The sequence below is a fragment of the Plutella xylostella genome, chromosome 3 (assembly GCF_932276165.1).
Source record: "Plutella xylostella chromosome 3, ilPluXylo3.1, whole genome shotgun sequence".
NCBI classification, from domain to species: Eukaryota; Metazoa; Arthropoda; class Insecta; order Lepidoptera; family Plutellidae; genus Plutella; species Plutella xylostella.
The window spans coordinates 7,555,362-7,572,845 of NC_063983.1; the positions used below are offsets into that span (position 1 = coordinate 7,555,362).

The 17,484-nt window shown below is 42.5% G+C and overlaps 1 protein-coding gene across 2 annotated transcripts in view; it reads left to right on the top strand.

Moving 5' to 3' along the window:
* Window positions 1-17,484, top strand: part of LOC105388118 (synaptotagmin-15) — a 115,835-nt gene that overhangs the window by 87,953 nt on the left and 10,398 nt on the right. For both annotated transcript variants that reach the window (XM_048624714.1, XM_048624708.1), the window contains exons 10-11: window positions 7,024-7,131; window positions 7,500-7,716. In XM_048624714.1, the coding sequence (XP_048480671.1) occupies window positions 7,024-7,131; window positions 7,500-7,716 (325 nt within the window). The remainder of the gene's footprint in view (window positions 1-7,023; window positions 7,132-7,499; window positions 7,717-17,484) is intronic.

Genomic DNA, 17,484 nt, shown 5'->3' on the forward strand with positions numbered 1-17,484 from the left:
CGAGTAATAGTATCGATTAATCGTATCGATTCCTAGCATCGATTCATAGTATAGATTCATAGTATCGATTAATAGCATCGATGCATAGTATCGACTCATAGTATCACTCTCGCTGTGAGTGGTGGGCGCGGGGGGAGTGGGCGGCCGGCAGCTGCTGGGCCACGTGCTGCTGCCGCTCAGCGAGCTGGAGGGCGACGCCGACGAGGAGCCGCAGCTGTACAAGCTCGACATAGAGAAGGTAAGGCGTCTACTCACTACTGTGAATAAAGCAACTAGTACAAGAAGAAGACATTATTCGTCCATCGTATCATCCTTATCACGAGCAGCTATACAAGCTCGATATAGAGAAGGTGAGCCCGAGCGCCGTAGGTAACTGTATGTAATCGTTGTTTCGATTGACAATATTGAGTAATCGAATTAATAGTATCGATTAAAAGTATCGATTCATAATATCGAATAGTATAGATTATTAGTATCGATTCGACTCCACACCTGGGTGGTGGCCGCGTGGTCGCGGACGCCCCCGACGAGGAGCCATGTACTCACCACTATGAACGAAGTTACTAGAACAATGCGCAGAAGATAAATTTTAGCTCCCTATTTGGGCGCGCTGAAGCTGGCCGTTATAATAACGTCTAACATCCTCGTCTCGAGCCCTCGAGCCTCAGCTGTACAAGCTCGATATAGAGAAGGTGAGCCCGACGTGCCGTAAGTAACCGTATGATATCGTTGCTTCAATTGAAAAATATTAATTAATCGAAACCACAGCTATGAAGCTATACTAAAATTCAGCGGCCGCCACACGGTTCCGTTATTGACATCGGTAAACTCGTTAAATTCGCATTTCAATAATCACAGCACCGTAAGGTCAAAGTGGATCTTAGATAAGTTTAAAGGATGCCAACTTTTAATAAATGGGAGCAAAAGAATGGAAACGGTGGGTGTTACGACTATTTCTAGAGAATGACTATGATAAGAAAGGTTATAAATTTTGAAACGATTATTAATAGAGTTTAAAGCTCTATTTTCATACGAATTTCTCATAATAATGTTTATGGCTTCTCAAATATCAACTTTTTTAAATCTACATAAATGTAGCTTAGGTATCTATACAACTTTTATCATAATTTCACGACGGTTAGGTAATGATAATTTGGAAAGTTGTGAATAATAAAACGAACTCTTTATTAGTCTCAGTTTGGCGGAATGTTTGACCTACTTTCATTCCTATAACCCTTTTAGGTACATCGTGTATAAGATACCTTTGGCCTCGGTGTTTGGGATTCGATTACTTAGAGCAACGCCGCCGTGCCCCCAGGTGGTGACCAAGTTTGTAGCTTGGTAAATGTCATGGATTATGGCTGCCTAGGAATATGTGATCCTGTAACTGTGTGATTCAGTTCTAAATACACTGACAAGGAATGTATAATTTCAATTTTCAAAATACTGACCTTGTTGCTGTTAAAATGTACTTCAATGTTGCGACTTTAACCTAGCCTTTTCCGTTTAGAAGTAATTTGGTGCTGTCACTTGAACATTTTCATTGCTCTTCAGTGTATGTATCAAGAATTGAGGTGTGTGTACGAGTAGATAAGAACAGTGGGTAGCATCAGAAGATACACAAAGCAAAATAAATACCTAATCAGCTTTAATATTGCTCGTTCGTTTTTCAACCAACATTACACGATACATCATTATGTCGAATTCATATGTAGATAATTTATTCAGTAGTAGGTACATATAGTGATTTTATTTCATACTGACATGATAAGTAGGTACTTAAAAAAGATTTAATGTGAACTCGCAACTTTGAAAATCCACCGTAAAATAGAATATAAAGTGGCCTAAAATGTACACAGGTTGGAACAAAAGCACCTTATAACTTTAAGAGTAAAGCTTTTCCGCAAAAAGTTGCTTTTATGAGTTATGTTGACAGCTTTTCGCAATACACTTTGTTGAATGTTGCCGGGCGTGCTTCCCTATCGTTAAAACAAACAGATTGGTTGAATACATATGGCTCGATCCCACGCTTGGGATAAAAGGATAACAAAAGTAAAAATATTGTTTTTGAACGGATAACACTCAGAACAATAACATTTCATGTTCTGACTAACTCAACTAAACTAGGAATCCAATCAAAACTTTCTACTTAATATTATAATTTTGCACCATGCACCCTCTATAATTATATGCTATACTTACTGGTAATACACGTGATTTTAATTCCAGCCCCCGTATTATGTAACTCCGAGTGGGATTGGTTGGTATAAAATGGCTGACAACTTAGAGCATTATTAATTAATAACTTTTTACTGACTTATCTGATTTCACAAACGTTTATGTTGAATGTAAGGATATATTGGTAGGCTTCTTGCATATTTCTTTCACTAAGATTTTTGGTGTTTTCGGTTAATAAGTCTCTAAGTTGATACCAATTATCACCGGTTGCTAACTCTCAAAAAGTTACAAAATACGGGGGCTGACCTTGAATGAAGGATGTTATTATGTTTGGTTTGTATAGGTAACTAGAGTACTACCTACATCTTTTAAAATTTCTTATAGGTACAATTTTTTTTGATAGGTAACTTTTATCTATAAATAAATAATGTTCATCAAAATCGCTATAGTCTTTCAATATTTACGAAATTGTTTATTATCATTATATCTGAGATTTAGAACCAAGGTAAGATATTATTAAATAAGTTGGGAACCAAGTATAATGTCATCATGGAACCCCGATAAATCTAATAACGCGACCGAGCAAAAGCGTAAGCAATAAATAAGTCAATGTAACTTGTATTCGCATGGCTTTGTTTAATTTAATGAGCTTACTTTGTACGATGCTTTACTAAGAACTAAGAATAATTATGTAGTTCTTTATTATTATAGGTAGTTAGAGAACTTACAAAGCTACAGAACACAAAGCAATAATCGTTTATGATTTGTTTTCCGTGGAAAATTTATATTCCTTTTAGAACTTAATCACGTTACATATACTTAAATCTTTATAAAATTAAATGGAATAAAATAGTGCTATTAAAACTTTAATAGAGTAAGATTCTCAAACCGAAAAAAGGCAGTCAATTCACTTAAATGTATTCCAAAGTAAGGATGAGATCTTCTACTTTTGGTGAAGTGTAAGGCCAACTTAAAAAAAAAACTTACTTTTGAAAGAGTTTTTTACATTAACTTCTACTCCGTACATAAGACTATATAACACCACATCAAAAGTTTTTTAAAAGTACCTGCCTTAATAAATAGTAGGTACTTAATTAATCGTATATGCAAGTCATCAGCTTATTATTCAAACTAAAAAGTAAAACGTGTATGTATTCCAGAAACTGAAATTATTTAAATCAATTTACTTATGTAAGGCGTCTACTTTTTTCATAAAGCAAACGGTAATTCTAATTGGGTACTTAATAACCTCTGTGATTAGAGTTAATTCATAAGAAAATTAAAAAAATATGAAAACACATTACTAGGTACATACATAATAATAATGGTAATTAAATGTTCCAAGTAAAATGTATGGAAAAAACTAACTTTTCTACTTTGAATAGTTTTATTTGTTCCTTTGCAAGAGTTGGAATTGACCGTAATAATAGCATCATTCCTGTAGTAAAACACTAACAACTGCTAATTTCAATAAATCTGACTGGTAGTTACTTTCATACTATTTTGACCCTACATTAAAGTCGCAACCTGTCAAAATCGTATAGAGTTATTGAAACTGGCAGTAAACATTTCCATCTCCGATTTATTGACATCCCATAGGTCATCGGAACTTTTTCATTTGTCGCGGGTGTATGATGAACAGTCATTTATTTCTGGTATCCTTGCACAACAGATAACATACTAATACGACTACTCAAGTCAATAAATATCTAAAAGGCCCAATCTGTCCATAATGAACAGTAATACTAGTAAAAACATCATTTCCTCGTATTACTTAGATATTACTGAAACATGGATCCAGGAGGGTAACTCTAGTTTCACAAAAAAACGAACGAACCAAAGTACTATCATGCTAAAAAAAAAAAAAACACGCACTCACGCCTTGTACTAATGTACTCCCTTGCGGGGTAGGCAGAGGTGCATTGCTGCACTCACTTTTCGCCAGAGTGTTATGTTAGTCCCAATGTAATAGGGGGCGGGCCTATTGCCATTTTACGGGCACATATAGACCCGAGAACAAATATCTGTGTTTAAACAAATATCTGCCCCAGCCGGGAATCGAACCCGGGACCATCGGCTCGGTAGTCAGGGTCACTAACCACTACGCCATTCGGTCGTCATGCTATAGAAAGGAGAATGCAACAAGATGTAGTGGTGGTCGACTGAGCTAGTCGGGTAAGCGCCCACTTCTCACGACAGAGATGCTGGTTCCAGCGCTGACATGTACCAATGAGTTATTTTGAATAGAATATAGGTACAGGGTGTTGCAAAAAGGGTATATTAATAATAATAAAGTTATTTATTTACAGGTAAGACCCATTTAAATACAATAGTAAAATTATACTAAGCCGAAAGAGGGTGACTCAGGACGTCATCCTGAACAACTTTTGTTGTTCTACGAGTTTTGAAAATTCACGAAAAAAATATTTCCTTTTCCATAGAAACTTTCTTGATCACGTGACTATTACTATGGAGAACGAATATTTTTTTCGTGAATTTCTAAAACTCGTAGATCAAAATAATGTTGTTCAGAATGACCCCCTGAGTCATCCTCTTTCGGCTTAGTATATACCCTTTTTGCAACACCCTGTATACTATCGAAGAATAGAATATACCTACAGTCATGGTTACCGCAGCGGCTTTCCATAACTTCGATTATCGTAACCGGGAGTGACCCCCCAATTACGCGCGTCGGTGGGCCAATATCTACGAAAAGGTTTTTATGATGAAATTCCCTGTAAGTACATATAACTTTTTGTATATTTCTCGATACAAAGTAGATTTTATTCTGTGATCGTGACGTAGGTTATTGATACACTGGGACATAATTTGTTCACTTCACCTTACAGTTTCCGTGGCAATACTGGGAAAGAAAGTACTCAAAGGGATATTAAAGTAAAAAATATACTAAACAAAATAATATACAATTGGGAATTAGATCAGTGCCATTTCCTGAAATCAAAATGAAAAACAGCTGTTCTATGACAACCAAGTTAGCATATGGAACAGCAGATTTTTATTTGTGCTTTCAGAGTTTGGTCCCATAATGGTATAATAATCATAATATTGTCCCATAGTAAAAGTTGATTCAGCCTGTCGGGTACATTAACTTCGCAACGGGGTCGTCGCGGATAAAACTCCACCCTTTTAACCTTTTTGGTTTCCTTTGACACCTCAGAGATTTTCATTACCCATAACGCTAACCAAAGAAAACGCACAAACTTCAGAGCACTTAGCCCTCGACTAACATTACAAAATATGCTAATTAAAGTCGAATTACCGTACCACTTGGAAAGTTTCCTTTATGAAGTAAGATTCCAGCATAGTTTGAAGTAAGTTTATACCTTATTTATCCCGAGGTTATGTGCCACGGTGGAGAAGACTTTAGCTTTAGGTACCTAAGTAGTTGGTTTTTGTTGGTTTGTTTTAAACATGTTAGTTATACTCGACTGCATGCGGTTAGGTAAAGTATTGTTATTGAAACTGGAAAGATTTTAGGCGGGACTAAAGCCGTTTAGGCGGTCTGGAGGGCGATTATAAAGTCTTCGTTGGTTCGGTTAGCTATAAGGGCGATTTCACAGACTGAAATAGTCCTTAGTAGATACACGGTTATTCATAAGTATAGAGTTAGAAATGGCTTCTACTTTCAGCTTGCAGTGTCTTTAGGCCCGGAAAACACCAACAAAATATGTGAGTAGGTATTTCATTAGAAAATATAGCTCGAAACCTTCATTCAAATTACTTATTTACAAATAATAACATATCCGCAGTCTTTTTATAAATTTCAGACAAGGATAATTAATCAAAACACAAATTTTCGAGGTTAGGTATTAAAACGTATCTCAAACTCCGACAAATGTACGCAATTTGTCGGATATATTTCCACAAAAAGTTTGCCACAGAGGGTACGGATTAGGAAAGTTATTTTTAGAGCACACAAATTGCGGGATCTGCTTAGCATAAAATGTTGAAGAGCAGCCACAATTAGATTACACTCAGAGATTCGTGATGGATGTGAAAATTTAAAGCTATAATTATAATGTATAACATTTGTATTAATTATTGGGTTGATTTCATCCCCCTGTACCTATCAAAAGGACTATCAGAAAAATTTACTATGGTAGCGAAACAACGACATCCTACATGATGTTGCAAACGTGGTAAGTAAATTATACTACATTAGTAAGTCGTAAAGGGGTCGGCTAGTTACCGTTACAATAGTTATTTTTTAATAAAATGATGGCTATAAAATTTATTACTCATAAATATCATCACGACCCATCACTTCCAAACTGCTGGGGCACAGATCTCCTTCCAATGAAGGAATGGTTTTAGGCCCAGTTTAAATTTATACGACCTATGTATATTATGTGCTTAAAATGCATACAATAATTTACTACCCACGTACTCCTTATCCTAACCTCTGGTATTTATTCACAAGTCTCATGCTATTGAGTAACCAAGGAAGCCCGCAGCTCCTAACTGCATTCAAGCTGGAAGTTACCGTATTAAATAACTGAGCAGACTCGGTTAGCTCAGATTATTCTATCAGAGTTGAGTTAGTTAGCGAGTTGCAACGGCTCCCGCCTAACTGTTCATTGATAACATTGACATAAAAGCTTGTTTAACTATGGTTTTCTACTTCCGGGAAGTTTACTTTCCAAGTATTTTTATTGCAAAAACTTAAACACAAAAAAAAGTCCTGGAGTCAATTTTCTTTCGTCGTATTCCGTAAAAATGCGCTTAACATTATGTGAACTTTTTTTACCACCACAGTAGGTATTTATCTCCGCTGACCCTAAGAGGATAATCGTGTTGGTTTAAATAATGCTCTGTTTGTTACAGGAAATACAGGACCCAACATCGGATCTCGGGGAGATTCTGGTTTCATTACTTTACAACGAAAACCTGAATCGGCTAACTGTTACCGTAATTGAAACCAGAGGACTAAAGGTGACTTCATTTGTCTTATATTTTAATAGAAAGTTGCTATATTTCTCTAGCTCAAGAGGGGAAGTTTTAAGCTAAACGTCCACCTATCGGATATCGCATCAAACGGATTGTCATAAATTTATAGAGAAACGGCGTCGGCAATTCCAATGAATTTCTATACAAATAATATCGATTGTAATGCTTCCGTTGCGTACGATACTGAAAAGTTGACGCTTACCTTTAGGCTGCGTCCTCAGTTGGTTGAACTGCTGTAACTACGACTTTACTTTTACCGTACCAATTGAATGACCATCCTCGTTCGTTTTTCAATTTACGTAGTGACCCACCACCACCAATTTCACACCTTCTAACCCGCTCCTCATCCCCAGATGGACACATCAACCACGCGTCGCGAACTAACCGTGCGTGTGACACAAGAGCGCGCGTGCCGCGGCGTGCGCGCGCGTCGCACGGCTCCCGTGGACGTGCAGGATGATGGTAGTGCGCTCGTGTCCGAGTGCTTCCACTTCCGCCTGCGTCCTGATGAGCTGCATACTACTAGTGTGACCGTGCAAGCGCTGCAGCCGCTGTCGGCGTGTGCTAAAGGTGAGAGAAGTAATAGATCCATGGTTTGTCACCTTCCGAGGTGAATTCCTGTTAGTTTAGCGCGTTCCACGGCATGGAAGATTGTGGAGTGGGTCGTATCACAAGAGAGAAAATGAGGAATGGAGGTAGGGTGTCTTAGGTGAGATGAGAAATAAAGCAGGGTTTGTCACCGTTGCGAAAGAATAAACCTGTTAGTATAGCATGTGCGACGCACGTCGCCCGTGGACGTGCAGGATGATGGCAGTGCGCTCGTGTCCGAGTGCTTCCACTTCCGCCTGCGTCCTGATGAGCTGCATACTACTAGTGTGACCGTGCAAGCGCTGCAGCCGCTGTCGGCGTGTGCTAAAGGTGTGAGAAGTAGATCGAAGGTGGTCGCTTGTTACCGTCCGTGGTGAATTCCTGTTATTTTAACGCCTGCCACGGCATGCGGAAGCGTAGTGTTAACAGAGATATATATGGAGCATAGTTTGTCACCGACGTTAAATGATTAGCATAGGATTCGCCGGAAATATATAAATTAAAGTTTATACATCAATTAAGCTGGAATTAAATGTACTTAATCTCAATATCATGAGATATAAAATATCCTAACTTCCAACTAGTCTTTTTTATGGTTAATGCTCTAAACAGGATAGAATTTTTGGATGCTGAATGGAAGCTTGCTAATCTAGAACAAAAGGTCAGTAAGTCAGGTATTACATTACCTTACCTTCATTTTGTTCAGTACAGTCAAGTCAAAGAGAATGCGTTATTATGACAAGCCAGCACCGACGGCGTTAAACTCGGGAACGAGTATTTAATCTCTTTGTTCCGACAACGCAACACCTGGAAACCCCGGCTATAAATAACAGTTATAAAGGTCCTATTTTATATAGCTACATAGGTACCATATACCATTAAGTGATTCTGTAAGAAAGTTCTCAGTGAGTTCACAACACAGGTACCTATACTTTGAACTTTAGAATCTTTTTAGAACTATCAAAATCATTTTGGTACTTACCAAAAGGTATTGACCATTTAAGTATGTAAAATTATAATTCTGTCTATTAGTCGTGACCAATTTCTGTAATCATCAGCAACCTCATCAAAAGGGTTGTAGCTGTAATATAATTAGCATTCGACACGTTAACATCAGCTCCACGGAAAAAATCCAAATAAATGGTATTTTTTGAGCTACGCGCAAATAAGTGTTAGTGTTCAGTTTATTGGTGTTTGACTCACACGGACTGCTGTTGGCAAGAAAATTCCTGGAAGAACTTCGGAGTTACGGGACTTCAAAAGTGGTCAGTCTTACCAGCCTCTCCCGGGCATACCACCAGCCACCAGGTATTCACATCTTATTATTCTGGAGAAGCTCTATCCAGTGAGACGAGGAGTGGGAAAATCGGCCGGAAACCATCAGCGCTGCAGGGGTTCAAAGTTTTCCTATGAACTCTTAGTACGGCTAGACGGCCAATATTATCTTGACGCGCGAGGTTTACGTACGTGACATATTTCATCTAGGTCACGCATTCCAACGCACGCGCTAACACTCATCTTGCGATCACATGCAACTACGACAATAATAACTGTCACTGGTGATTCTATTAAAATTAATAGCTGTCATCGGGTACGGGTCTAAATTGTGGACCCCCCCCAATTGTCATCCCACTTAATAACTGATACACAACACCAACCACAAGGCCTTGCCTTGCGCGAACACCTGCTGAACTGCTCAGTGAAGCCCACAACATCAGGCTAAGGAAGAAGATATAATATATATAATATAATATAATAATAATATAGTATTGTAATATAGTTTTTTTTTTTTATTATTTTTTTTTTTGTCTTTTCATATAGGTATTTTTTGTTCTTCATTTTTGTTTTTATTCTATATTGTAACATTTGTATAAGTACTTATAGAGGTTAGTGATACATACATACAAATACTCTTTTTAGGATAATAAACAAGTTAGAACTAATATTATTGATAGTTGTTATTGTATTGATTGTTGAATCATAAAATGTCTTCAAAATCCGCTTGTGATTCCGCTCCCAACCCACGAACTACCCAACGGCAACGATCTCTTCGTGAAATGGTTCTTACTAAAGAAACGTCAACCAAAACAGCCAAGCAGGGGAGAATGGAGATACCGGAAAGAGTCACAAAGACATCCCAGACAAAATCCGAGGCCAGTACAAGGACGTCCGTCCCAGAGGTGCCCGAAAGGAAGAAGCGCAAGTCGCCATCACCACCAGCGATTACAGACTTACAATCAGACAGTCAATCGGAAGCAACGTCATCAGTTCTGGAGCAGACGTCAGCAACTGCCTCCGTGGTATCTAGAGTAATAAATTGGGAGCAATGTGACATATCCCCTCCTCGAGAAGTCCTCTCAGACACGGAGTCCGAAGCGTCTAGCCTCGACCTTGCCGGGTCCAACACAAGCAAAGGGCGGCCGAGCATGCTATTTGCTCCCAGTGGAAAACGCAAAGGCGCAGAAATGGACCTGGCGACAAAACTAGCGACCGAAATGTTCCAAAAGGGGAAAGATGCAATCGAGCAGGCCAGTAAGATAAAGCGAGAGCACAAGACCATCGTATTAGAAAGCATTTCTGGCCTGTACGAAATAGTGCTTTCCGTTTCGGACTCTAGATCGCGGGCCAAGTGCGACCTGGAGAAAGAAAAGGCGAGGAATGCTATAGAACTGATGAGAGTGGAAAGAGCGCACACAAAAAACATAAACGAGCTCAATAAAATGCTCGCCGGGGAACTGGGACTTGCTAGGAAAGATCTAGCTGCAAACCTTGCCGAAACCAAGGCAATTAGGGACTGGCAAGGGTACGAGACTCAAGAGCCACACAGGCTCATAAAGGAGACCGCCGAGGCCATAGAAGACCTCAAAAAGCGCCTGAAATCGTTAAATGACACCGTAGCTAGCCAAACTGGACACCTTACATCAAACGAGCCTATTCTTAAGGATCACGACTACATAAAAACAGGCGTCGAAAGTTTAAGAAACCAGATAGATGAGCTACGGCGGGACATGCATACAGAAGGCAAAAAGGCTTCCGAAATCCATGGCCTCAATACAAAAATGATCGGTCTCCTGGAGTCTCAGCCCAAATATTGTAAGACCGATACCACTGCTGAAATGAGCAAAGTCCTAGAAATCCTAGGTAAAATCGACTCCAAGAGGATTCCTGAGTCCACCCCGCAGCCCATCGTTGTCAACCTTAACGAGCAGTTACAACCCATAACTGAAACGCTGGAGGCCGTCAAGTCCGAGCTCCGCACTATGCGAGAGGAGAAGCGGACTCTGCCACCGTCATCCCTAAGTCTCGAGGCAGAAATGGCCATTGCGGAGGGTGAAAAAGGAGCGAAGAGGACTTACGCCAAAGCAGCCGCACTACCTCCTCCACCACTTAAACCGAACCATACCCTAATTATATCGTCCAGTGACAACAAGCAAACCGGAGACAACTTAATAGACCGGATAGCGGTAGCACTGGACACAAAGAAAACGGGGGCAAAGGTGGACAGGATTAGAAAAGCCAAAAATCAAAAGGTTGTCCTTAGTTGTGGAACGCGCGAGGATCTGAACCTCATCCACAACAGAGTCCAACTGGACAAAGGCTTAAAGGTGCAGGTGGCAAAGGCCGGGAATCCTCTTATTATTATAAGAGATGTCATTAAGGCCCATACTGACGCGGAAATTGTGGAGAACCTCTTGGCGCAGAACAAGAACCTCCTCCAGGACCAAGACCTCAAGGAATGCACAATGAAAGTGCGATACAGGAAAAAGGCACGCAACACCCTTGAGTGCCATCCGGTCTTGGAAGTTTCCCCGCTCGCCCACAAAAAACTTGTAGAGGCAGGGAAAGTGTATATCGGGCTACAAAGAAGACCTGTGGCAGACCATTCCCCTCTCGTGCAATGCACTAAATGTCTTGGGTTTGGCCACACAAAGGCAATCTGCAGGGAAACAGAGGACCTCTGCAGCCACTGTGGAGGTAAACACACGTGGGAGAAATGTCAGTTGAGACTGGACAGACTGCCACCTAAGTGTAAAAACTGCTCCTCCACAGCCAACGGTGAAGGTAACGACCTCAAGCACAATGCGTTCAGTAGTGAGTGTCCCGAAAGAATGAAATGGGATGCTATAGCACGGTCTCGAATATCCTACTGCTAAAGGCTCCTCACAGATGCAAAACTCATCCCCCCAAAGTGTCAATCAACGTAACAATGAATTAAACGTAATTCAAGTGAATCTGCATAGGTCTAAACTGGCAACCGCAGAACTATACCAGGTGGCAATGGAGACAAAAGTTTCAATAGCTCTTGTTCAAGAACCCTACGTGGGAAAACATGGCTATATGAAACAACAGCCAGGAACACGCCTTATCCAGTGCACACTAAACCGACAAAAGCCAGTAAAGGCAGCCATCATCGTCTTCGGCGACTTGCTAGAGGTAATCCACGATCCACAGCTGGTGACAGAAACCGAAGCAGCAGCCGTGGCGATCGGAGGGGGCACAAAACTGGGCCTGGTATCAGTTTACTTTGAGGGGGATCAGGACATAGATCCATACATTGAAAGGACTAAAACATTCTGCGAAAAATTGAACACGCGAAACCTCATTGTAGCAGGCGACGTTAACGCATGGAGTCACTGGTGGGGAAGCGTCTCGGAAAATGACAGAGGGTTGGCGTACAGCTCATTCCTAACAGAAATTGACCTCCAAATTCTCAACACAGGAGACACACCAACCTTCGAAACCTACAGAAATGGAAAAATATGCAAAAGTACGGTAGATGTCACCGCCTATAGCACGTCCCTTCTGGGTAAGATCGAGGACTGGAAAGTCGACGCAAACTTAATAACTTCTGACCACAACGCAATCACCTTTACACTGCGAACGGGAAAGGCACTAGAACACCTAAAGCCAATCACAACGCGTATGTATAATACCAAAAAGGCGAACTGGTCGAAATTTGCGTCAAAACTAAAAACCCTCCTGGTTGAGAAAAATATCACAACTACGTCCGTACAAGAGTGTGACAATCCAGAAGATCTTGAAAATATGATCTCAACGTACACTGAAGCCATCCACGAAGCCTGCGAAACGTCCATCCCAACCGCAGGAAAATGGAAAGGGGAACCCAAACCCCCGTGGTGGTCAAAGTCGCTTGAAGATCTCAAAAAAGATGTGTTGAGGAAAAAAAGAAGAATAAGGAATGCTGCTGCAAGCAGAATGCCCTATGTCATAGCGGAATACCAAAAAACTAAACTAGAATACACCGAAAAAGCCGAGAAAGCCCAAATAGAGAGCTGGAAGGAGTTCTGCACGACTCAGGAAAAAGAAAGCATGTGGGACAAAATCTACAGGGTGATAAAGAAAACCTCAGGCAGGCAGGAAGACATGCTCCTCAGAGACACTGCGGGCAACACTTTATCCCCACAACAGTCAGCAGAACTCCTAGCAACGACGTTTTACCCAGATGACTCCGAAAGCACCGACCAACCATTCCATGCGGAACTGAGAGAAAAAACCAAGGAAATACCACGGGAACATCTAAGAGATAACGACCCACCCTTTACAACTGTGGAACTCGACCTTGTGCTACAAGCAATGAACCCAAAAAAAGCCCCAGGACCCGATGGCTTCACTGCCGATATCTGTGGCGCAGCCATCCAGTGCGAGAGGGAGGTGTTTATGGCGATAGCCAATAAATGCTTATCATTTAGACACTTCCCATCGCAATGGAAAACGGCGCACGTGGTGATCTTGCGGAAAGCTAGCAAAGAGGACTACACGCACCCAAAATCCTACAGACCTATAGGGCTACTCTCAGTTCTCGGAAAAATAGTTGAAAAACTAATGGTCGCTCGCCTACAGTGGCATATCTTACCGACGCTCAACAAAAACCAGTACGGCTTTATGCCCCAGAGAGGTACCGAGGACGCTCTCTATGACCTTGTAGCACACCTAAGAGAGGGAATGAACACCAAAAAATTTGTTGTACTTATCTCCTTGGACATAGAGGGCGCCTTCGACAACGCATGGTGGCCCGCTTTAAAACATCAACTGGCAAAAAAAAGGTGCCCACAAAATCTGTACGAGATGGTATGCTCATATCTCAGTGACCGAAAGATCAAGGTCAACTACGCTCGAGCGGCATGTGAGAAGGGGACCACTAAGGGATGTGTCCAAGGCTCCATAGGAGGACCAACTTTCTGGAACATCATCCTCGACTCACTGTTGCACAAACTAGAGGCTGAAGGAGTGTATTGTCAAGCATTCGCAGATGACGTGGCCCTTGTCTTCACAGGTCTAGCAGTAAAAACCCTAGAGGTGTCGGCTAACAAAGTACTCGATAAAATAGTGGAATGGGGAACTCGCAACAAACTCAACTTTGCACCACATAAGACCAACGCGATGCTGTTAACAAAGAAGTTGAAATACGATTTGCCCCAACTATTCATGGCTGGTACAAAGATAAACCTCGTAGAGGAAATAAAACTGTTGGGCCTCATCATAGACCGCAGGTTAACTTTCAAAGCTCACATAACCGCTCAGTGTAAAAAGGCAGCAGACATTCACAAACAGCTAGCGCGCGCAGCGAAGGTAACCTGGGGACTAAACGGTGAAATTGTGAGGACAATCTACATCGCAGTAGTGGAGCCCATCATGACATACGCCGCAAGCGTCTGGTCACAAGCCGTCGAACTGGAAAGTAACAAAAAACTGCTTTTCTCGCTACAAAGAGGTTTCGCACAAAAAATATGTAAAGCCTACCGAACAGTGTCGCTCACATCTGCACTGGCACTGTCGGGCTTGCTGCCTCTCGACCTCAGAATACAGGAGGCAGCAAATCTGTACAAATCAAAAAAACTCTTGTCAGCTGACTACCTCCCACCGGGCAAAGATCTCGAACGGAATGTAGGGTACTTGGACTTACCACATCCGTCCACACTTACCTCTACCAAGTACGAGATCCTTGAAAACACCACCCTGCTGGACACCGGCTCCCAAATCTTCACGGATGGAAGCAAGATAGAGGGAAAAGTCGGCGCCGCCCTAAGTTGGTGGGAGGATGGCAAAGAAAAACTGTCCGAGACTTTTGGTCTCCACCCATCGTGCACGGTCTTCCAATCGGAACTTTATGCACTTCACAGGGCAACAAAACTGGTGAGCTCTAGCACGGATAAAAAAGTGAACATCTTGAGCGACTCGAGATCATCACTCGATCTGCTCCAAAATCCGAAACTCAGCCACCCCCTGGCAAGAAGCATAAAGGAAAACATTGCGAGGGCTGTGAGCGATGGCGGAGAGATACAAATGTTCTGGTTGAGGGCGCACGTAGGAACTGCCGGGAACGAAAGAGCCGATGAGCTCGCCAAAACAGCAGCACTACACAGCACCTCCCACGACTACGACAAAGTTCCCCTGTCCTATGTCAGAAAAAAGATCAGAGAGGAATCGGTCCGAAAATGGCAAGATCGATACGCGACCTCGAGTACAGGAGCAGTCACGCGTAAATTTCTACCGGATGTCAACCAAGCATACCGAATTACGCGAACTTCTAAATTGACCCCTGCTCACGTACAAATGCTGACCGGACACGGGGGGATAGGAGAATATTTGTACAGATTCAAACTTAAAGGAAGCCCTGGATGTGATTGCGACCCCAACATCAGTGAATCGGTATGGCACATCATTCTGGACTGCCCCCGTTTTCTTGCTGCAAGACATGATCTGGAGACATCGATAAACAGGAACTTGGTGGAGTCGGAATTAAAAGATATTCTGGCAGACACCAATCACAGACCTCATTTCCTATCATACGCAGATCGAATCTTCCGAGTAGCAGCAAGGAGAAACAGCACAATTTCTCGCCCTGAAGCCCAATCAACATCAGTATTCCAATCATCAAACCCGACCATCCCAGCACCACAACAAGTGACTCCAAAAGCAACAGCGACAAACCAGCTGTTGTCTTGTGGCGAAAAAGGAGAAGCCGGACTAAGACGCCGAAGTGTGGCTCTGTTCATGGACAGTAGCAGCGAAAGACTCGGCATCAGCTTCTGCGTCTCGGGGGCGCGAAAGCGTGTAGCCATATCACCCGGCCTAGCCTCTCTCCTAAATGGAAGCACATCCAAAGCTACCATGAAACGTAAAGCCTATGACGCACTGCCGGTAACACTAGTGGGAAATCAGTCCTGCAGATTAGTACGATGCCGTAACAAGACCATCGCACTATTGGAATGGGCCGATGACACCCCGTTTGTCCAGGCATGCTCATGGCTCACTACGCTTGGAGAGAGAGCACAAGATAGTAACGTCCCCAAGATAATAAGCGTAGACGCAATGGTGATCGAGCATAAGAAAGGTGAAATTGTTGACCAGCTGGGCTGCCTAAAAGCCTCAAAACAACACGAAATAGTTGTGTATGAGGACAGAGGTGAAGACCTAAGCTTTCTCAGTGGACACATACCCGTGAGGAACAACAACCACCAACAAACTGAAGCGGTCACCGGATCAGAACGCCTACAGGAGAGGATGGCTTCCGAGTCCGTCGCTGCTGCTGAACAGCAGGAAATAAATATGAGGATGCAGAGCAGAATCTCGCAGGGGCGCGCACAAGGGTTCCTTCAGGCATTCAAATCAGCTGCCCAAAGCCTTATGGGGAAACCACAGAGGACACCTGAGTGGCGCCAAATCCCCAAAGGCCCCATCCGAAAAAGAACGGCCCAAAGAACCATAACAAGAGCCGACATGGGTCAGGTGGTCCCACCGAAGCTAAAAACAGCAACCTCCCCTAAAGAGCATTTGGAGAATGCCGTCATAGAATTTGTGGCAATAACAACCGCCACAAAGCAGGTAAACCTCTTGTCGTGCAAAACCATCATGCAGACCTACAGGCAAGAAAACGAAGGCCGGCTAAAAATTCTACTCGAGGAAGCCGAAGCCTGCATATACGATAACAGTAGTTGCCAAGTCCTCAGAGGCAAAATGACTGGAGCGTATATGGCGGCTTACAGCGAGGAAAGCGGATTTGTACCCTGGGAATGCAACTCCTCAAAATTTACTGTGCCACACAACAACCAAATAGTGGTCGTCGCCCAGTGCACCAGGATTATGCTAGAGGATAAAATCCTAGCAAAAGTGGAAACCATCAACGCCAACTGGAATCACTGGACGATGCCCACTATCACTTGGGTGAACGGGGTACCTGGATGTGGGAAGACAACCTGGGTGATAAATAACTTCGATGTGAGCAAAGACACCATTATCACAACAACAACTGAGGCGGCCATCGACATAAGAAACAGGCTAGCGCATCGTATTGGTGACATGGTCAAAACTAGGGTGCGTACGATGGCATCAGTCCTGGTAAACGGCTTTAGAGAACATGTCGGTTGCCAACGCCTGATAATTGACGAAGCCCTGATGAACCATTTCGGGGCAATCATAATGGCCGCCCACCTGTCTCGTGCCTGTGATATTGCTCTGATCGGAGACATCAATCAGCTACCATATATCGACAGAGAGAACCTATTCGAGCTTAGGTACAATCGCCCAACACTGGTAGCAAACATCACCCAGGAGCTGTTGTGCTCATACAGAAACCCCATGGATGTTGCATACGCCCTAAAGGAAGTATACTCAGGCATATACGCAGCCACAGCGCGCATCCAATCCCTGCAGCTGAAAAGGTTAACAGACGCAGTAATTCCCAAATCCCAAACCAACACTCTGTTCCTGGTGCATACACAGGAAGAA